Below are 23,081 nucleotides of genomic sequence, written 5' to 3'. Positions count from 1 at the left end.
TTCACTATGTCAATAAATTATATTTCGTTCAAAATCATGCTAGATTAGCAAACCTATACATTTTTGGAAAGGTTATAGCATAAGGAAACTAAAAATCAATGCTTACATTTGGAGAGATACCTGTATGGCGGCCATTTTGGATTTTCAAAATGGCCACTGTAAAATACATATTTTGTTCTATTTCTGCCTCTAATTACCCTAAAAACTTTTTAAAATATACTAAACCTATATTTTCAGGGACAAGGAATCCAATGAAAGTATCAAATTAGTGCTATGGGGAATGGTAAGACACGAATCAAAGGTTTTGAATTGCAAAATACTGTCTTTATATTCGCGATAAGTTGCATAATCAAATACATGTTATCATTTTGTACAGGCAGTTAATAACATCAAAATGTGTCACAATAATTCATATCACCAAACATACACAGGCAGTCAGCAAAATCATATATACACATGCAGTCAGTATAACTTCACATCTACACAGGCAGTCAATGACAAAATATACACAGGCAGTCAATGGCATCAAACATACACGATTACAGAATATGCCATTTAGAGTTCGTCATCACTGTCCTGTGTGTCGTATCCGACAATATAGTCCGCATCGTTTTCACAGTCCGTTCCACACAAGCAAAGGTCGGTCAAATTGATTAGCAAATCGAATTGGTCGAATGGTCGATCAAATCGAATTCGATGAATCGAATGGAATTGGTCGAATTGGTCGAATCGAATTGGTCGATCGAATCGAATTCGATGAATCGAATGGAATTGGTCGAATGGAATTGGTCGATTGATCGAATTGGTCGGAATTTGCAAATGTAAACATTGATTTTCAGATTTTCCATGTAATAACGTTTCCAAAAATGTATAGGTTTGCTAATCTACCATGATTTTGAACGAAAAAACATAGTGAACCTGACTAATACCACCCCCCCCCCCCTCTCCCATGCCCCCTCACTCCCACAGATCTTCCGATGTCCATGTTCTCTACTGTTGTACTTTTGTGCTTTCCTCTCTCCCACCCTTTATTTATAATTATATGTTTTATGTGTCCGTTTGTTTTTTTTTGTCATTAATGTTAGCTCTTACACGAGCCTCGATCTTGTATACAAAAAATATATATATTTAAAAACACACTGTCCAAAAGAGACCAAACAGGTATGGCAGTCAGTGAAGCATATACCTCCGCCAGGTAGTACAGTTTGTGTTGTATCCGACTGATGGGTCAGATCTGGATCTAGACCTGAACCAAAATCTAATCGGCTTGTTCTTGTCACTTACCCAACTCCCACCACGGTTTGGCATAGCTTGCTCGTCCACAACTCTTTTTTTCCCCCCAATATTGTGCTATATATCGTTTTTGGTCCTATCTCTCAATGTTTGTTGTTGTTTCGTATGCTACCTGTGGCTGCTGGTTGCATCATTTTCTGGCAGCGTGGCGATGCAGTGCCCGTTACCAGTAAGCTGGTACTCATTTTGCAGAACTCTGAAGGATGATAGGCTGACTCAGCCCACCTGATGTTAATTCAACGGCACAACGGGGGCTCAAACTCAGACACCAGGCTTCTCTCATTGGTGAAGATCCACTTTCAAAATTCTTGTATTCAGATCCAGATCTTCACCAAAAATCGAATCAATTCTTCCTTCACACCCAAACCATCCACCAGGTCCATACCTTTGATATGGTTGCGGTTTTGAGAACCCACACTTGTTGTAAATATCACATCATTAAAGGTTAAAGGTAGCACCCCATAGATAGGCCACAAGCAACACGTAGGTCACCATAGGACGTCAGTTATTTCATATGTGTGTAGATAAGGCCATTTTCCCAATAGTTGAATCTGCGTTGCGTCAATCAAATAAGAGTAGGCCCTTTCGTTCATTTTGCAGCCTCCCTCCAAGCGACGCCATTAAGCGCGCTCCCCAGTCTGTGCCCCATGGCCCCTCCCAATTTGGTACGCTCCTTGGCCGCACCCTTCGCTGCCCTTGAGCTCGCTCAAACGCCGCCATAGGCCACGAGGTGAAGCCTGGAAAAAGGGGGCGGAGCGCCAGGGAGGAGGTGTGGCCACGTCACCCAGCCGTCAGGGCGGGGCCGTTAAGCAATAACCAGCCAACCAGGGCTGGAGTGACATCGCCTGACAGGGCGTGGTTGGGGCTGGCGGAGCGTTCGCTCGCTTGACTTATAAAAGCCAGCGCACAAAGCCCTTCGGAAGGACTCGAGTGAAAGATTGGTATTGAAAGGACTGATCGTTGGGGAAAGCGCCGAGGTGATTACCAAGGACCTGTCGTTGTGGAAGGACTGTCGTGATTACAGAGGACTTGCTGGCATTGGTATTTCAAGAGACGCGCTGTGGAAACCCGCTGTACTAAGGGCGAGCGCACGGCACGCATTGTCACGAACTGCAGCGTGCAGGACATTGGGGAGAGTGCGCTTGGAGCGAGTAGTGCGCATATTACGTACGCAGTATACCAGCCTTCCCCCGTGATTATAATTGTCCGTTCGCGTTGCGCCACGTGAAGAGCTGCCTGCCGGGTTTCGTCTGCTGGACTGGAGCCTGCACCCCATCGCCGGACCTTCCACCCTACCATCTGCAATCCCCGTGTGAGTGTCTGTGTGTGAGATGGACCCGTTTGTCCAGGGAATAAGTTAAGACTGTAATTAAGGCTGCCCTGTGTACTTTTCCTTCCTCTTTCTTTCTTGTACATTCCTTTCGTTTCCTCTTATTTTTTGTACATAAATTAATAAACCCATCTGTTCTTCCTATTTTCCTGGTTTCCTCTTATCCGATCGTCCTAGTCTTTTCTCTAATTGGGTAAGCGTGGCACGATCGCAACCGCTTCGAATCGGGTCTAGTCACCTGTTAACAGCTCGGATCGCAGATTGCTATCCGTTCGGCATATCCCATCAATATCCATGGTTCGAGCGGGAGTTATTCCCTTGCTTTACGGTCGGTGGTAGTAATTAGGTAATAGGACTAAAAATCGACCAACAACCCTATTTACCACCAACCGGAAGGAACGTTGTAACTTCCAGGACTCGTGTCGGCCAGATAAAAGGACAAGGGGATTAACCCCCTCTTGATAAGGGGAGAGCCGACGTTTGAGATCCGTAACAATATATTATGTTCACAAACAGACAAGTGAAAACATAACCTCTGTCTTCAGATGGCAGAGGTAATGAAAAAGAGCCAGATGCTCCAATTTGACAATTTTTTTAATGTATGAAAGTCAAGATGTTTATTTGTCATTAAACAAAGGGGTAAAAAAAAATGTAAAGGAAGTGGACCAAGTGAAATGTACAAGAATCTCCTCCAATTAAAAAGGTTGTACACCTGTGCGAAGATTAAAAAAAAAAAAAAAAGAAGAATCATTGATAATTTTAAAACCTATAAAGAAGAATTTTAAAATGTACTAACCGTTGGACGTTCTTCATTGTCAAAGAAGACAGCATTACATATATAAAAAAATAATTATCCCTTTTTCTGAGCGTTTTAATTGAAATGGGTTTGTATTTTATCAGTAATTCATTTGCACGGACAACTACTGTTGGTACTTGTACATATTCATCCATACCGATACATGAGATCAGAGCGTGTCAGCACACGAGTACGAGGGGCACAAAGGTGGTTTCACAGAGCGACGTCATGTTGAAAAAGATTTCATCTTGTAATTATCAGAACCTAGCTGTTGATGGTACAAATGGTTCTTATTTCCTGATTTCCAGATGTTAGTAAAAGTTTCACTTATGCATCACGATATTCTGAACATTCAAAAAAAAAAAACTGGCAGGAAATCGATGATAAACTTTTTCTTGAAAACATCATGTCCCACACACAGCACTAAACAATCATGGTATCACCAGCACAGAATACACAATGTAAAAAATAAAAAAACAAATCGTATAAAAATGTGATTTGTAAACTTACTCGAATATAAACTCCATTAATATAAAACTAAACTGCATTCTTCATAGTACAGTATAAAAGAGGGAGGAGAGAGAGAGAGGAGGGGAAGGAAAGGTATAGAGAGGGAACGACAGGGGTCGAGAGAGGAGGGGAAGGAAAGAGGTCGAGAGAGGAGGGGAAGGAAAGAGGAGAGGGTGGGAAGGAAGGAGAGAGAGAGGAGGGGGGGGGAAGGAAGGAGAGAGAGAGAGGAGGAGGGGGGGGGGAAGGAAAGAGAGGAGGAGGGGGAAGAAAAGAGGAGGGGGAAGGAAGGAGAGACAGAGAGGAGGGGAAGGAAGGAGAGGAGGGGGAGGAGGGAGAAGGAAGGAGAGAGGTGTAGAGAGGAGGGAAGGAAGGAGAGGAGGAGGAAGGAAGGAGAGAGGACGGGAGGAGGAAAAACACCAACCGACACCTTTTCATAGCATCAGACGATGATGGGTCACCGCCAAAATCATAATGGTGATGATGATGATGATGATGATGATGATGCAACATGTCACATCATGATTAAAAGAACAAAGACCTGCTTAAATTGGACATTCTAGTTAATGCATAGATTAAAGGCAAGTAAACATTTTAATTTACACCTTCATTCCTTGGTTATTAAAATGCATAAATAATCTCCAGCAACTCTTAATTGAAAACAGAGTCGTTATATCTGCTCTTCATGGATTCCTCGTGTGCCGAAACAAGACCAGCGGCACAGTGGGAGTCTGCACTGTCACATCCACATGAAACGAGGGTGCACCAGACAGCTATCCCAGTCAGGGAAGACATCCATAATCTTCCATCTGTCTCTTCGCATCACAAATTGCACAAAGGAAACCATTGCTCAAGCTCGAGTCAATTGAAGCACAAAAGCAAACGTCACGAGTAAAACATTTGCAGGTAAAATAAACACGATGGATGAGGCACGTGACCTGTCGCAGCCCCGACCCCGCCAGCCGACGTAGCAACTGCAGTGGAAATCGGATCGTAGTCGCCAGACGTCACTGGACCTCAAATACCCATCGACGCCGAAGCCCTTTGCATGTCGATACACGGAGAAGCGAGTGGCGGGCAGATGCAGGTACGCGTGCGAGTCCGGCTTGTTACGCACGCACCGTCCGTGTGCGTTGCAAAGCAGTTGGCTGCACTGACTAGCTGCCTCGCTCACGTTCACCAGGTACTTACCCAGCTTGCCTTCTAAAAACGATTGAAGACCCTCACAGTCTTCCTGCTCACCACACAAAACAACCATACATCTCAATTTTAAAGTGAACAATGGCTTTGACCACAGAGAAGCAGTAAAAACACTGATTAGTCCACCAGCAAGGCCTCACCCCCACACACCCCTGTTCCTCAATGATAATTCTTCCATCCATCTATAATAATCTCCCTCAAGCCTGGTGTTGGCTTAGCGGTTAGGGTGCCGGCTTGGGATCCTAGGATCCTGGGTTCGTTGGTTTCGCGGTTAGGGTGCTGGCTTGGGATCCTAGGATCCTGGGTTCGTTGGCTTAGCGGTTAGGGTGCTGGCTTGGGATCCTAGGATCCTGGGTTCGTTGGCTTAATGGTTAGGGTGCAGGCTTTGGATCCTAGGATCCTGGGTTCGTTGGCTTAGCGGTTCGGGTGCCGGCTTGGGATCCTAGGATCCTGGGTTCGTTGGCTTAGCGGTTAGGGTGCAGGCTTGGGATCCTAGGATCCTGGGTTCGTTGGCTTAGCGGTTAGGGTGCAGGCTTGGGATCCTAGGATCCTGGGTTCGTTGGCTTCGCGGTTAGGGTGCATGCTTGGGTTCCTCGGATCCTGGGTTCGTTGGCTTAGCGGTTAGGGTGCTGGCTTGGGTTCCTAGGATCCTGGGTTCGTTGGCTTAGCGGTTAGGGTGCCAGCTTGGGATCCTAGGATCCTGGGTTCGTTGGCTTAGCTGTTAGGGTGCAGGCTTGGGATCCTATGATCCTGGGTTCGTTGGTTTCGCGGTTCGGGTGCCGGCTTGGGATCCTAGGATCCTGGCTTCGTTGGCTTAGCTGTTAGGGTGCCGGCTTGGGATCCTAGGATCCTGGGTTTGCTGGCTTAGCGGTTAGGGTGCCGGCTTGGGATCCTATGATCCTGGGTTCATTGGCTTAGCGGTTCGGGTGCCGGCTTGGGATCCTAGGATCCTGGGTTCGTTGGCTTAGCGGTTAGGGTGCAGGCTTGGGATCCTAGGATCCTGGGTTCGTTGGCTTAGCGGTTAGGGTGCAGGCTTGGGATCCTAGGATCCTGGGTTCGTTGGCTTCGCGGTTAGGGTGCATGCTTGGGTTCCTCGGATCCTGGGTTCGTTGGCTTAGCGGTTAGGGTGCTGGCTTGGGATCCTAGGATCCTGGGTTCGTTGGCTTAGCGGTTCGGGTGCCGGCTTGGGATCCTCGGATCCTGGGTTCGTTGGCTTAGCGGTTAGGGTGCAGGCTTGGGATCCTAGGAGCCTGGGTTCGTTGGCTTAGCGGTTAGGGTGCAGGCTTGGGATCCTAGGTTAGTTGGCTAAGCCTATAGGGTGCCGGCTTGGGATCCTAGGATCCTGGGTTAGTTGGCTTAGCCGTTCGGATGCTGGCTTGGGATCCTGGATTAGTTGGCTTAGCCGTTAGGATGCTGGCTTGGGATCCTAGGATCCTGGGTTAGTTGGCTTCGCGGTTAGGGTGCCGGCTTGGGATCCTAGGATCCTGGGTTCGTTGGCTTGGCGTTTAGGGTGCCGGCTTGGGATCCTAGGATCCTGGGTTCGAATCCCAGTTGATCACTCAATTAACGCCAGGGGGGGTTGACTCAGCCTGTCATCCTTCCGAGGTCGGCAAATTGAGTAGTCAGAACCTAGTCAGAACACCTGGGATGTTGGCAGACATGTGAGGCTGGTTCCACCCTTAAATGAAAAGGAGGTAGCCTGTGTGTCGCAAGAGGCGACTAACGGGGTTTGGCTGTAGGAAGGGCATCCGGCCATAAAACATTGCTTCAAAAAAGGGGACCATGGTGCCTGAAAAAGGCCAACCCCTGCTCTGAGGGGAAAAATGGCCTTCAAAGGCTGTTCATCTATATCTCACTCCTACCCCTAACAAAGTGTACCATCATTGTGTAACAACAATTTAAGTTGCTTTTTTACTGCTTTAAATGGCACGAATACATGTCGATATTGTTTGGAGTGTGAGGACCTAGACCTAGGCCTTGTAGACTATCAGAATGATTTGCCACGTGTAATGCTTTGAATAAAACATGGAAATATATCTCGGTATCCTTACAATAACTGTGTTATGGTCAATGCACGGCGAGGGGGAACACTGGCTTTATTTAGCATTCTAATTTTCTCTCTACGTGTATTTTTTTTTCGCGCTCCAAGGTTCATGGAATAACTTGTGTGGTGAAAAACCAGTCGGGTCCACAACTTTAGTCCATCTGGTGGTTTAATTCCATTAAGACCATGACATCATTCTGTAATACAGGAAATGCAATAGGAATAAGGTTTGGCATCACATGGGTCCATCCATAACATTCAATGCAAGCAAGCTTAATATATATTTTTTATTTTTATTTTTATTTTTTTTTGTATACAAGATCGAGGCTCGTGAAAGAGCTAACATTAATCACACAAAAAGACAAACCGACACACAAAACACAAAAAACAAGGGGAGCGGCAGACAAGATGGGGAGAGAGGGGGAAGGACACAAAAGAGAGGGGGAAGAGGGGGAAGGACACAAACACAACATTTGAGAGCAGGGACATCGGGAGGACTTGGGGGGAGGTGGGAGAGGATTAAAACATATGAACACTGCAAGGACTCTGGGGTGAATTACCGGGGGTAGAAAAGATCAAGGTTTTCGATGGGGGACGATAAGAGATGGTGGTGAACAGCTGTTTTAAAGACCTGGAGGGAGGAGTGGGATTTCTATGCAGTGGGATTCCCTAACCCTAACCCTAACCCTAACCCTAACCCTATTCTATGCAGGCGTACCGTTAGCGAGTCCACTAGATGTAACATGTCACAGGAGAAGTCCCCCTGAGCACCGACCGCAGCGGGTCTTATAGCCGCGCCCCTAGCGGTGTCGGCGAGCAACGATCATCACCTGGGTTCAGCATTAGTATGAATACGATTTCACTACATTCTCCCCACCGTTAGAATTATACTGCAGAGCGGCTAGAATCGAGCGAGCGGCAGCATTAACAGGGTGTGGAACATGGTATCAGTCGACCCAACCGTACCGGTCGGGCGGCAAATTTCTCTGCCAGCACGCGTACGAAATTCCCCGGGTACGGCATCACGTATCCCAGAGACCCCGGCGTCAGAGGAGCTACCGGAGTCAGGTGACGAAGGGGGTACCGCCAAGCCTTCGGGCACGGGTAGACGTGGCGTGGGGAGGGTCGGCAGACTTTCAGTGACGGGAGCGTCGGAAGAGTCCATAGTCTCATAGATTGGTTTGATCGGTTCGTCCGATTCCCTACAAGGGTCGGCGACCCCACATGGGGCAAGATGACGTACGGAGACAGTGGTCTCATGTCCAGCCGTCATCACACGAGCATGCTCAGGATTAGCCTGGAGTATCTGCACTTTGTCCACTAAGGGGTCGTACTTACTCGTGCGAACCGCCCGTTTGAGGTAGGCCGGCCCGGGCTCAGCGAGCCAACTGGGTAAAGACCGTATGCACCCCGTGCTCCTGGGGTGGTGGAAAAGTCGCTCGTGGGGAGTCTGGTTGGTGGCCGTGCACAGTAGAGCCCTGATCGAGTTCAACGCCGCAGGTAACGACCAAGCCCATTTATCGAGGCCCCGGCCGAGGGTCCGGAGGTTGAGCATGACGGCCCTCCATATAATCCCGTTGAAGCGTTCGATCTGCCCATTCGCCTGGGGTCTGTACGGCGTGGTGTAACTAGAAGCGATGTTATTTTGGAGCAGATAGCCTCGCACCTCCTGAGACAAGAAGACCGCACCCCGGTCGGTATGCACATAGGCCGGGTACCCGAACATAGAGAACAAGTTCTGTAAGCATCGCATTACCGTGGCAGCAGTCATGTCCACGCACGTATAAGCGAAGGGGAATCGCGAGTACTCATCGACGATAGTGAGCAGATAGCGAGAGTTACTCGACACCGGCAATGGGCCCTTGAAATCCATCGCCAAGCGTTCCCACGGCCTCGTAGCCCTAACCAGAGTCCCCATGGGCGGGTTATAGAAACGCGGTTTGATTTCCGCGCATATAGCGCAGTCGCGACAGATACGGCGGATATAGTCAATCGAGTATGGTAGATTGCCACGCCGCACAAAATGAGCGAAACGCGTTACGCCCGGATGCCCCGCAGTGGCATGCAGCACGCGTAGGCCCTCCAAAGTGGCGATACCTGCGCACGTAGCCGGTCTCGATAAGGCGTCGGCGGCCTGGTTATCCTTCCCCGGGCGGTATTTGATAGTGTAGCAGAAGTCGGCAAGCTCTATACGCCAGCGAGTGATTTTCTCATTCTTAATGCGCTGGGCGTGTAATGTGTCGTACATGAACGCAACACTTTGCTGGTCCGTGATGATTTGGAAACATCGCCCGAGTACGTACGGGCGCCATCGCCGAATAGACTCGACGATCGCATACGCTTCCTTTTTGACAGACGAATGTCTCCGCTCAGCGGAGGTAAGAGTCCGTGAAAAGAAAGCCACCGGACGCCCTCCTTGGGAGAGGGTCGCCGCGATGGCCTGATCCGAGGCATCACTTTCGAGGACGAAAGATCCGCTCTCGTCGATCGTCGCCACAGCGGCACTGGCGATGTCGGCCTTAAGGCCTCCAATGCGGCCGGACGCAGAGGGAATGTGTCGCAGGCCACAAGGGGGCGGAGTTTTGCGGAGAAATTCTGGACCCATTTGGAGTAATGGGCGAACAGCCCGAGGGCGCGCTTCAGGGACGCCCGATCACAGGGAGGGGCCATGTCGAGCAAAGGTCGCAGACGCTCCTTACCCGGAGCGACAGAGCCATGGGTCACGGTGTACCCCAGAAGATCTATCTTGCGTAGAGAGTATTGACACTTATCCTCGTTCATGGTTAAGTGATACCTCTGCGCGACCTCGAGGAAGCGAGTCAGATTAGCATCATGGTGCCCTTGGTCATACCCACAAACCGTAAGATTGTCGAGGTAGACGAAAACATCGGTTAAGTTCTCCCTTGCAATGAGGTCATCCATGGCCCTCTGGAAACAGGCGACCCCGTTCATTACCCCAAAAGGCAATCGAGTAAACTGGTACAACCGTTGCCCCGACTCAAATGCGGTATAGATACGATCTGCCCTAGAGATGGGGATCTGATGGTATGCACTACGGAGATCGAGAGTGCTGTAGACCGAGTACTGGGCCACCTGTCGCACCAGCGCGTCCATCCCCGGAAGGGGGTAGGCATCCAGCTGTGTAAAGCGGTTAATCGTTTGGGAATAGTCGATTACCATGCGTCTGCGGTGTGCATCGCTTCGCACCACCAAGACCTGGGCTCGCCACGGCGACCGGCTAGGTTATATGATACCGTCTTTCAAGAGCTGAGCCGTTTCGTCCGCAATGAATTGCATGTCTGCTCGAGAGTAGCGCCGTGATTTTACCGCGACAGGGGTACAGTCGGAGGTTAGATTGGGGAACAGTGAAAGCGGCTGGATTTCCATTTTTGCTAGGGCACACACAGCAAGCGCGTCAGCCCCCACAACAAGCGTGTCAGGCCCACCAAACTCCATTTCCAGACGTCCATGTCGCTGAAGAAAATCGTGTCCTAACAGAATATCAGCACATAAAGCAGGTAAGACCATAAGGTGTACATCTGGGAAAACCCGTCCCTTTATCACGAGTTTCAATCGGCATTCCCCCTTCGTGCTGAGTCGAAGTCCCTGGGAAGCCATGAAGATCCGTCTCGTAGACCTCAAGACCTGCCAACCATGCCTGTGCACTAGTCGCTGGTCGATAAAACTATCCGTAGACCCTGTATCCACCAAGGCCCGCACACAATGGCCTTTGACCATGAGGGGAATAAGGGCTTGTGCCAGGCCGGACGAGCCTGCTGTGAGTGGGACCGAACCTCCCGAGTGGGTCGGCCGAACATCGCGGGCGGATCCTATGCCAGCGGCAGTTTTCCGGGCGTCAGAGGGTGCCCGTGGAGTCTCGTATAAGTTGTCAGGGTGTGTTCCCATGCAATCTGCAGTTTTGCGGTCGTTGCCGGAGTATTCGTTGTCCATGGGGAATCCGTTAAAGCCATCAGAGAGCTTTCCCATGCATTCCGGTGTTTTGCGATTCAAAATCGCCGTTTGATGTGTATGGGCCTCCGTAGTATTCAAAATCGCCGTTTGACGGGTGAGGGCCACCGTAGTTGGTACTGAACTCGTGTCGCCGCCAGTGGACGCCGTACGCTCTTGAGAGACACGACGAGAACGTACCGCTGGCGCTTGGCGAGGCTCCAAAGCCCCTCGCGTGGCCCGGAGTCTGGTCAAGGACGCATGCGCCGTGCCCGATCGAGGATGAGACTGTTGTGGCTGTTCGGTGACTCTCGCCAAGGTCGATTGAGCGACCAGGGGCCCGCGAAGAGGGGCCCTGTCCTTCAAAGCCGGGTAAGGCGCCGTGTTCCGAGCTCGGCACGTAAGCTCCGCAATGAGCCCATTCAAGGTCGCGCGCTGCCGCGAGCCGCATGCGGTTTTCCGGCACACTTTCGCGTAGTGCCCCTTTTGCGAGCACAAATGGCATATGGCATCCCGAGCCGGACACACGGCCCGGGAATGACGTTGTCCCCCACAGAAATAGCAGGTGGCTATTTGGGTCTGGCCGTTGCGGCAGCCATCAGGACCGGATCCTCCTCCGGAGCATCCTGGAGTTCCGCGAGCAGTTCCGCTCCCTCGGCGGTAGCACTCTCCGGCCGTGCGTGGAGCGAGGTTCCCGCCAAGAGGCGCGTGCGATCATAGACGTTCGACTGCAACCGCGCTTCAGTGTGTACCTTTCCTTGCTCGAGTGCCGCAGCGAAGGTCAGGTCGGTCTTCTCCAGGAGTTTGAGCCTTAGGTCCTGAGAGGAGACCCCAGCGACATAGGCGTCTAGCAAAAGGTCATCCTGAGCCTGCTCGTGAGTCCGTGGCTCCCGGGTGCTGTCCAGCAAGAGTTGCCGGAGCTCCTGGGCATAGTGATCCATTGGCTTGTTGGGTTGCTGGCGTCGCGTTAGTAGCAAGTGCCGAGCGTACACCGGGCTCTTTTCCTTTATGTACAATCGTTTGAGCTCCGCAATCGCGAGCTCGTACGTCGCACATTGTGCGATGCTATTGTACACCTTGTAGTCGATTTTGGAGTGCAACGTTGCTAGCTTCGCGACAGCCGTCGGCTCGGTCTCAGGCTCAGCGAAATGATTCTCCAACGTTTTGAGCCAGTGCTTCAGTTGCAATCCACCATCCGAGGCTTGCGGGTCGGCGCAGAATGGTGTGACCACCAGCGTCTTGTTGCCCGCCATGTCGGTAGATCATTAATGGAATTAAGTGTTGTGAAAAACCAGTCGGGTCCACAACTTTAGTCCATCTGGTGGTTTAATTCCATTAAGACCATGACATCATTCTGTAATACAGGAAATGCAATAGGAATAAGGTTTGGCATCACATGGGTCCATCCATAACATTCAATGCAAGCAAGCTTAATATTCTATGCAGGCGTACCATTAGCGAGTCCACTAGATGTAACATGTCACAGGAGAAGTCCCCCTGAGCACCGACCGCAGCGGGTCTTATAGCCGCGCCCCTAGTGGTGTCAGCGAGCAACGATCATCACCTGGGTTCAGCATTAGTACGAATACGATTTCACTACAACTTGTACAAAGACAGAGACAAACCGTCTTCTTTCGTACGCAGCACATGGCCGCAGGTGGCATAATTGGATGTGCTGCTGATACAACGCCCCCTGTAGGTCAGGGCAGAAATTTGACATTTGTTCAGGGTGCCGGCGATAGCTCGCCTACTCTTCGCGAAGGACCACGTGGGATCTTTAAAGTCCACCAAGCAATGCCGACAGACCGGATGCCCGTTCAACGTCCATCCGAGGGACGGCACACGCATTGATGAATCGCCGTGCCTGTGAAACACCAGGATGTCCGTTTATACCTGGGTCGGGATTCAAATCCAGTCTAGACAGCTTCGAGGTGAGTGTGCGTACCTCTCGGCCATGTCTTTGCCAGTAAATGTGGATTTGATTTGCAATTTCTCCATGAGAATTACATTCAGCTTTAAAATCCCATGCGACACCTTTTTTAAACGGCGTTTTATCAACCGTTGGGTTTTGCTGACATGAATATCAATTTCAAAACTCGTGTTGACGTCTAAGATTTCTTGGATGCCACATGACTGCAAGTTGCACTTGACGAGTTGAATCTCATCTTGCCACCGAGCGGAGCCGCACACATCGTTAAAACGAGGTGTGAAAACCTTCGACAACACCAGGTTCTGCCATCTCCGTCGTTTTCCACAACCAGAATAGCTTGTTATAAAAGTTTATAATGGGGCAGATTTTGTTAGGATAGTAAATGAATCGTGGTAAAAGCATCAAATTTGGTACACAGATGCAGTACTTCCCAAACTGATCGTTTTCAGATAGGGCGTCAGCACACCAGCTCCACCTGGTGCCAGTAGCAGGCCAAGGCAACCTGATTGTCACGTATGATAATGACAGGTACATCAAGTGACAGCCTGTGCCGTCAGCATTCTCCTCCACATGGCACAAACAGTACACCCAGGTGATCTTCAATTTGATGACTGGTGTCCTGATCGAATGAACCAAAGCCCTCACTTCAAGTAATGGCACATCACTCTGCAGTTGGAGATTCGAATCCTCACCTTTGTAAAGGTGGCACTGCTGTAGGTGGCGACCAATAGGTGGCGCTGCTGGTGCAGTGACTCCCTATCTCAAAATGATCATTCTCGGGAGTACTTACTATAGGTGTACCAAGCGATGCTTTTTACCACAATTTGCACAATTATATTGAAATCTGCCCAACTAGTTATTTCAGGGAGGCATTTAAATTTAATAAGCTTTCTTAATATGCATTAAAAAAAACAATTTATTCTGAACATTCCCATTGGGTTCATGTGAGACTTGCCCGAGATTGCGAGAACTTCACGTCTCCCCACAGAATGATGCCAGCCGCACCGAGCGCGGCACTTTCTCCAATACTGTGCATGAGGTCCTTCTGCAATGAAAGTGTGTACACACACACACACACACACACACACACACACACACACACACACACACACACACACACACACACACACACACACACACACACACACACACACACACACACAATGAGTGGATCTCTCTCTCAAACTCGAGATGTGTACGGCTCAATATTGCAAACCAGATTTTATTGCAATTACTAAAATAAAGACCCATCAAAAATGACTGTCCAGCCTCGTGAGCGTGCCAAAGTCTGAAGCCTCGGCCTAGCGACAGGTGTGCTTATATCGTCTTTATGAAACATCCTATGAACATTCGTACTCTGCACATCATGTGCAGTGAATTTCACCTACGTGTGTTGTATTTATCTTTTTTTTTTTTAAAGCACTCTGTACACCGCCCTTGAGGCTTGCTTTGCAAGTCAACGTCTACATTTCCAATAGAAGAGACGTAATTAGTCTTGTATGGAAAATGTTGTTCAAATTTTTTTTCAATCCTCAAATATACAGTCATGTTAAAAGATTGGCCTTTGAACCCGACTCGTCGTCCTTATGAAGGGGACAGACAAATGTACAAATACACAGTTCAAAATGACAATTGTAATTACGCATAGTTATGAAACAGCTGCCCTATTCTTTTTTTATGTCATATAATTGGTCTATCAAGTACAGTACAACACTGGAAAAAACATTACATGAGATTCAAAAAAAAAAAAAAAATTACCTCCGACTTGTAAATAAATGTATACGCATACACGGGCTGCGTGTACACAAACACGGGCAGTGCATGGCCGACCCTGGCAAGATCTGCCACCCGAAGGGCTTCTTTAACGCGATTCTGGACAAACTTGCGGCCGTTTTCAGAGTTCTGAAGCTCCTGTTCCATGTAGATGGAAGGAAATAGTGCAGTGCTGGACCTCCACAGCCAGTCCAACTCCTCATTCCTCCTGCGCTCCACTTCCGGGCAGTATCCCGTGTACGACTTCTGCTCTTTCTTGTAGTTATAGTTGTAGCAGTCTGGGTAGAGGTAGAAACCCCAAAGAGCTTGTTTGTAGAAGTTCTTTCCCAGCCGCAACGTTTCCTCCATGAAATGCTGTGCGGCCGTTTCAAATTCCCATTGCGCTTGTTGGTTGACCCACTCGTCGTCCCAACTCGGGTGCTTTTGCCGCACAAGTTTCACCGACTCCCGCCTGTAAATGTCCTTCTGGTTCCAGTTCCGGATCCATTGCGGTCGCCATTCCTCCCAGTCAATAACCGCCAGCTGCGTGGAAGTCCGGGTCGGGGCAAGCGCTTTAAGATCACGCTGTACCCGCCGAATATGCATCAGCAAGCTGGCATTGTGCGGCAAACCACCGTGTACCGGCTCTCCCTTCTTCGTGTAGAAAGGGTACGTACCCAGATGGTTCTCGTAGAACATCATGACGCTCTGTGTCGTGTGGTTGTGCCGTGGGGTAGACACCAGATCGAACATGAACAATGGAAGCCTGACGTTAAACTTGGATTCACATCTTTCAGTTGGAACGTTCCAAATAATCACGAATGGCTTTTCTTGGAGCGGGGCAGTGAAAGATTGCTTGTTGAAACAATCCCCGTAGGTTGAGAACACAAGCAATATCCAAAAAACACATGTGGGCAAAGCAAATGCACATGTGGCCATCATCGGAAACTTCCAAACTCCAGCAACATCAAAGGTGGAAGAGGACCCAGTCTGGGTTCCAGAGAGGCCCGTTCATAACCTAACAAAGTGGACAACTCACATCAGATGGTCCAAAAGTTGAAAGGCAAGTGCACTTTTTCTGGTTTAACCAAAATGAAACTTTGTTTTCTTCACAGCAGAAGTTTCATATGTAAATAATTTGAAAGCATTGTTGTAAATTCGCTCAATATTAAATCTGAGGCAAGTTAGGAGATTGCTCACATGAAAATTCATTTGGAATAAAGAGAAAAACAAAATACTCATCATTTTGCATGACCTCTCACACCCCTCTCACTCTCTCTAATAGTTTAAACTTGAAAAATAAAGTCTAAAGTATACAAGGAAAGTTTGACACGAAGTGGTCATTTGGCCCATCATGTCTGTGTTATATCCAATGTCCCGTCATAGCCTCCGTTTCAAAGAATTCGTTCTGTTGAAGTAGTTTCTAGGCCTGGGGTCATGCTGGCCAATTTGCCACCCCTCTCCAAGCAGTAGTCAGGCAATGAATTTGTAATTTGTTCATGGTGCTGGCGATAGCCTGCCTCCTATTTTATTATCGGAAGGATACCGTGGAATCTTTACCGCCCACCAATAAATGTCAGCAGATAAGACACGCACAGTTTAACATCCATTTGAGGGATGGTGCACACATTGATGAATCACCCTGCATAGCTGGGTATGGATTCAAACTCAAGCTAGACAACTTGGAGGCGAGTGTGCATACATCTAGCCCATGCAGCCTCCTCACTCTCTGCAGACCTGGACAGGACAAAATCACAGACTGGGCAAACAAGTGGAACATGTCTTTCAATCCTGACAAATCTCACACTCTTACGATGTCTCTCCGAAAAGACCGACTGGACAACCCTCCCATCCACTTTCTGAATAATCCTCTCCAAGAAGTTCTGTCACTCAAGCTTTTGGGTCTCACTATCTGCCATGATCTGTCCTGGGAAAAGCACATTTCCAAGCTGGCCTGCAAAGCCAATCGCCGACTGGGCATCCTCCGTCGTGCGAAGTCCTTCCTTGGCACACCTGAGCTCCTCACCACATACAAGGCTTTCATCCGCAGCTCAATGGAATACTGCTCTCCCCTCTGGGCTGGTGCTCCTGCCTCACACATAGCTCGTCTTCACGCTGTTGAAACCAAAGCATTCAGAATCATTGGAATCTCCCGCGATGAAGCTAACTCCAAGGGCCTCTCACTCACTCACCGCAGGCAGGTTGGTGGTCTTTCCGTCTTCTACCGACTCCTCTCTGGCCTTGCCCCCCCAGCTCTCTCTGGGCTCTGTCCCGCAAATATTCCTACAGGTCGGACAAGATCTGCCTGCAACCCTCTTATGGTTAAACTGCCAAAATCAAGACTCTGCTGACCTTCACTCATTCATTCCTCTTTTCTCCCGCCTCTGGAACAAACTCCCTCACTCTCTTCAATCCCACTCCACCCTCTCAGGTCTTTAAAACAGCTGTTCACCACCATCTCTTATCTTCCCCCATCCAAAACCTTGATCTTTTCTATCCCCGTTAATTTCACCCCAATTCCACTTTTTTGAAATACCAACTTCTGTCCTGGAAGTCCTTGGTGTCCTTGTGTTTTATACTTCTCCCACCACCCCCCCCCCTTCCCACGCCTCCTCCCCCCCCCCTTCCCACGCCTCCTCCCCCCAAGCCCTCTCCCTCCCACACATCTCCCTGCTCTTAAATGTTGTGTGCTCTCAAGTGTTTGTGTGCTTTCGCTTCTCTTGTCTTCCGCTCCCTCTTTTTATATATTTTGTTTGTCTGGTTGATTTGTTTGTGAAGTAAATGTCAGCTCTTTCACGAGCCTCGATTCAGTATACAAAAATTTAAAAAAAAAAATCCTGCCAGCCCCTGTGTGTCTCTGTCTCACTCTCACTCTCACACACACACACACACAATTGCTAGTCAAGATATCATTACTCAGTGACATGAGGCCTAAATAACGCAGATCATTGAAAATGTCCACATACCATAATTTAAAAAGGCAAGAGAAACTCGAAGTTGTAGAGTTCCGACAACGTGCTGGTGAAAGTTAGAACAACGTAAAGAAACAAGAATAATCATAACCTCCGTCCACTTTTGGTAAAAAAAGCAGTAACCTCAGCGAGATGTTAAAAGCGACTACAGAAGATATTACAACAAACAAACTACAAGGGGAGGATGTCCAGCGTTCAGTGACAATCCGTAAAAGAACCACTTCTCAAAAGATAAGAGAAAAGAATGAGCTGCGATGATAAAACATCACAATCCTCGGGTGTGTTCAGTTACCACGCAGCTAGCTAGCGCTTGCCAAGCTAGCCATTCCTTATCAACGGCTTCAAATGGAATGTTTGATTGAATGCTTAAGCCGCTTGGCGAGTGCTCGACAATAAACTTGGTAACTGAACACCCCCCTGGTTAGCCTGTCTTTCAATCACGTGTGTGTATGTGTGTGTTGCTTTATTATAAAAACTAGTGAGGTACCCGTGCTATGCACGGGTGGGAGGCCAGAAGCAAACAGACAATGCAGAAACGGCGAATACTAAAGCATGAAACCAATAAATTCCACATTCCTGTAGCACCTTCAGTCGCACGTCAGACATGGACAGCAAGTTCGTGAAGGACTTCCATGAAAAACGTACCCGTTGGCAAAGAAACGGGTACGTTCACGTATAGAAACATCGATCGTGGGTCCATGGCGAATCTGCATATGGCGACCCGCGAATTCACGTTTAGAAAGTAGAAACCGTCACGGCATTCCGTCATTCACTTGAACTCAATATCTCTTTTTTCAATCCAAACAGCATAACTCCAATCACAAATGAAATAACAAAATGAAAAATAAACTTTTAACAACATTCGTGACATAAAGAAATATATAAATCCTGATGTGAAGTTCCGTACGGTTGGGTGAACACAATTACAAATTCAAAATCGTAATTGTATTCACTCAATTCCAATCATCAATTGATACTTTAACAAAACGATTAACACGATTAACGTTTGACGATTTAACATTATGATTGAATGACGGTTGTATTGGGATATTATCAAACCCGCGCATTGCCATCATCTGTCCACTTCCACATTCGCGGCAGGTTCGTAATTGTCATCAAAATCTAAACAGTATTTGTAGAATTTCAATAAAAGCCACATCACTGTTCATATCGGTAAATATTATTCCATCGTTTGGAAAAACTGGAAAATTGGAAAACTTGGAAAAACAATACAGCCGATTTTACTCCGAGGGGTCCCAGGAATACCCACCCAAAATATCGTTGCGATCGGTTGAGCCATTTTTGCAGTACCTTCGAACGGACGGACGGACATTTGGTGAATTATAGTAAGATAAAGGAACACACACATTTGTCATCAAATTTTCAACAAAGCTTTGTAATGAAAATATAACTGACTTCAGATTTGAACAGGGTTTGCGTATTGGGTCCTTGAAGTCGATTGCTTCTGAGGTCAAATGGTCATGGTTGCCTAAAATCATCAATATATTTTAGCGGCGTAGCCCATAGACGTAGAGCAATGCTGTATGGAACAATGTTTGTCTGTCTGTCCAGTGTATGTATGCATGCATGTCCCTCAAACGTCCACCAATCGGAGCTGAGCATCTGGTCACATGACAGGGGGACAGCGTTTAGTAACAATTACAGTTGCATATTTTACTAAAAGGAAATATAATAACCTTCTATGGAACATTTTGGGGTCCCAGCAGGTGTCATAAGGTAGGTTCCTGGTTTCAGAAATTCCTCAATACAATTATGATTTTAAAATGCGATCGACACGGACCTTGCTCCCGAATCCAGAAGTGAACAGATTATTATTCACTATTATACACAAGGGGAAAGGTGACCCTCTGGAGTGTGGCTTGTACCGAGCGATAAAGTTATTGGAGCATGGAATGAAGGTATTGGAAAGGGTGTTGGAGAGGAGGATAAGGAAGAAAGTGAAGATCGACGAAATGCAGTTTGGATTTATGCCAGGAAGAGGAACGACAGACGCGCTTTTCATTGTGAGGCAGTTGCAGGAGAAGTACATGGAGAAGAGGAAGAAGTTGTTTCTTGGGTTTGTTGATCTGGAGAAAGCATTCGATCGGGTTCCACGCAAAGTATTGACATGGGCATTGAGGAAGTTAGGAGTGGAGGAATGGTTGATCAGAGTAGTGATGGCAATGTACAAAAGAGCGCGCACAGCTGTAAGGACGAAGGACGGGAACAGTGGTGAGTTTGAGGTGAAGGTGGGAGTGCATCAGGGGTCGGTACTAAGTCCACTACTATTTGTAGCTGTGATGGAGGTGCTGGCTCAGAACGTAAAGGAGGGTTTACCGTGGGAGTTGTTGTATGCAGATGATCTGGTGTTGATTGCGGAAAGTATGGATGGACTGAAGGAAAAGATGAACACGTGGAAGGAATGTATGGAGACAAAAGGTCTGAAGGTGAATATCAGAAAGACGAAGGTGATGGCAAGTGGTAAAGCATGTGGTGAGGTGGAAAGAACTGGGAAGTGGCCCTGTGCTGTGTGTAGGAAGGGTGTCGGAGTGAACTCCATTCAGTGTACAATGTGCGCTGAGTGGGTTCATCAAAAATGTAGTGGTCTGAGAGGGTCATTAACCACTGTGGCAGCTACATTCAAATGTAAGGTGTGCACAGAAGGAGCTGCAGATGGAGGAAATGTTGAGTTGGATCTTGGAGACGGCGTGTAGCTGGAAGGTGTGAAAACATTTTGCTACCTCGGAGACATGCTGAATGGAGAAGGTGGATCAGACTCGGCAACGGTTGCTCGAGTGAGATGTGCATGGAAGAAGTTTCGGGAATTGAGTGGCGTGCTGATGATGAGGGGAGTGTCGTTGAAGCTGAAGGGAAAGGTGTATGCTGCATGTGTGAGAAGTGTTATGATTTATGGGAGCGAGACATGGGTAATGAACGTAGAGCAGCAACGAAGGTTGGAAAGGGTGGAAATCTGAATGGTTCGACGGATGTGCGGAGTATCGTTGAGAGAGAGGAAGACAAATGATGAATTGCGAAAGATGATGGGAATAGAGCCTGTGATTGATGCTGTGAAGAGGAACAGGTTGAGATGGTTTGGTCATGTGTTGAGGAAGGATGAAAGTGACTGGTTGAGAAGAGTGATGGAAATGAATGTAGAAGGAAGTTGAGGACGGGGAAGACCGAGAAAGACTTGGCTAAAGATGGTCGAAGAAGAAATGCGGGCAAGGGGGTTAACAAGGAGAGATGCAGAAAATAGGGCAAAATGGAGAAGATTGTCATGGGGACCGCAAGGCTAACCCCCGCTCTAGCAGGGAAAATGGCCTTTAAAATGCATGTTGTTGTTGTTTGTTGTTATTATACACCATCAAGCACGTCACATGGAGCATAGACGACAGTTCGCTGGTTTGATAATACTGTATCTCAATATATTCGTTATTTAACATTATATTTTGATATATCAATACTCTAGTATTAATTTGTATTTTGGAATGATGAATGATGCCATTTGGAATGGAAAAAAATATATATATAGAGTTCAACGCAGAATGGAAATGACGTAAAGGTTTCCATCCGTGACATTCGTGGATTCTCCATTTGTACTTTCGTCATTAGCAACATTTGGACTGGGTACGTTTTTTGCCGAGTGTCGTTATAGTTACCATCGCCAGAGGAAATGGTGTTGCATTTGGGTCAAGTTCAGTTTCTTTGTCTTGTTTGTTTGTCGGCACAGAACCTGAGTACATTTATCAATTACATTAGACCATTTAGAACCCAAAGACCCCTTAAGACCCTTTTGAAGTTAGAACCCTAAATCCCTTCAGACACTTTACAACCCGAGAGCCTTCAAGACCACGGAGACACCGTCACACACATCACATGGAACATTGTCTGTACTGTATTATACACCGTCACGCACGTCACATGGAGCATAGTCTCGACTCTATTATACACCATTAAGCACATCACATGGAGCATAGTCTCGACTCTATTATACACCATCACGCACGTCACATGGAGCATCGTCTGTACTATTATACACCGTCACACACGTCACATGGAGCATCGTCTTGACTCTAGACACCGTCACGCACGTCACATGGAGCATCGTCTGTACTGTATTATACACCGTCACAAACGTCACATGGAGCATAGTCTCGACTCTATTATACACCGTCACGCACGTCACATGGAGCATCGTCTGTTATAGGCTGCATACGACTGCAATCTGCAATCCAGGCTGCTACGACTCTACTATAGATATAGTTTATACACCGTCACGCACGTCACGTGGTCCATGTCATGGAGCATCGTCTCGACTCATACACCGTCACACACGTCACACGGAGCATCGTCTGGACTGTATTATACACCGTCACATGGAACATCGTCTCGACATTACTGGAGAACAAGATCAATGATCCGATCGATCCGAGTTGTTTTTATATAATTATGAACACAGGATGTACGGTATTAAATAGATCACGGTACCGGGTACACTTCGTGCTCGTACATGACGTCCCTTTTTACCAACTATAGCCATTTGCGCCGATTCTCCGACTCAGAGACTCGCCGACCCCAATGGTGGACACGGGACACTCGATGCCCCGAGTCGTGAGAGCCTGAGGCCTGGAATGATCAGTTCCCCCTCACGGGTTATTTTCTGAATCCAGGCTGCTCCGATTTCATGGGAAGAGGAACACTCACACCAGGACAGTACAAAGAACTTACCAGGGAACGAAGGCCTTCACAAATCGGTTACATTCACTTTTGAGAATCAAACGTCACGACAGCCTACGTCATGTGTTGTCCGTCGAATGAAATCGAACCGCAAAACGTTACAGCCAATCAGGTCGATCCGAATAATGTTAGGTTCGCGCAGGCGCAATAACTCGATGTGATGTTGGGTAGTGAGGTAACATGGTAATTGGTATAAGAAGGTGATTAACACTAAAAACCCTTCACGTTGTGATGCAGGCTTGTTCTCATGAAACCTTCCGATTATGTTCTCATGCAGATAGTCTTTAAATCCAGTACATTAGCCATAGTTATATTATAGACTCTATGGGTCTGTAATATAACTCCAATGGTTCAGCTTTAGCATATACTGTACACGAGTGTCGACTCGAACGGCGCCTTTGCATGAAAGAGGACAATTGTTACATAAATTTTATCTTCAATTTGAATTTAATGCTTGCCTTCATTCACATGTTATAACTCGACATTAATATGTGTTATTAAACGATTGAACTAAGATGAAGCAGGAAGTGTTTTCTCTTTGTGTTTTGAGTTTTCCCTGCGTCATACGCTGC

The 23,081-nt window shown here is 47.7% G+C and overlaps 1 protein-coding gene across 2 annotated transcripts; it reads right to left on the bottom strand.

Annotated features, from left to right (window-relative positions):
* Window positions 1-3,199: 3,199 nt before the first annotated feature.
* Window positions 3,200-22,589, bottom strand: LOC137424405 (hyaluronidase-1). Of its 2 annotated transcripts, XM_078775364.1 has the most exons (4): window positions 22,501-22,589; window positions 14,807-15,818; window positions 14,000-14,093; window positions 3,200-5,156 (listed from the first exon to the last, which is right to left on the bottom strand). In XM_078775364.1, the coding sequence occupies exons 2-4, from the start codon at window positions 15,740-15,742 to the stop codon at window positions 4,777-4,779; spliced, it is 1,410 nt and encodes a 469-aa protein (XP_078631490.1). In that variant the 5' UTR covers window positions 15,743-15,818; window positions 22,501-22,589; the 3' UTR covers window positions 3,200-4,776. The 2 variants fall into 2 exon arrangements, with proteins under 2 accessions (XP_078631490.1, XP_078631491.1); XM_078775365.1 differs by lacking the exon at window positions 22,501-22,589 and having other exon boundaries at window positions 14,807-16,366.
* Window positions 22,590-23,081: the final 492 nt, after the last annotated feature.

Source organism: Myxine glutinosa, chromosome 4 (genome assembly GCF_964187855.1).
Source record: "Myxine glutinosa chromosome 4, kmMyxGlut1.1, whole genome shotgun sequence".
Classification (NCBI taxonomy): Eukaryota; Metazoa; Chordata; class Myxini; order Myxiniformes; family Myxinidae; genus Myxine; species Myxine glutinosa.
Note: the sequence above shows the minus strand (reverse complement) of the source record. Positions and strands in the feature narration are given on the sequence as shown.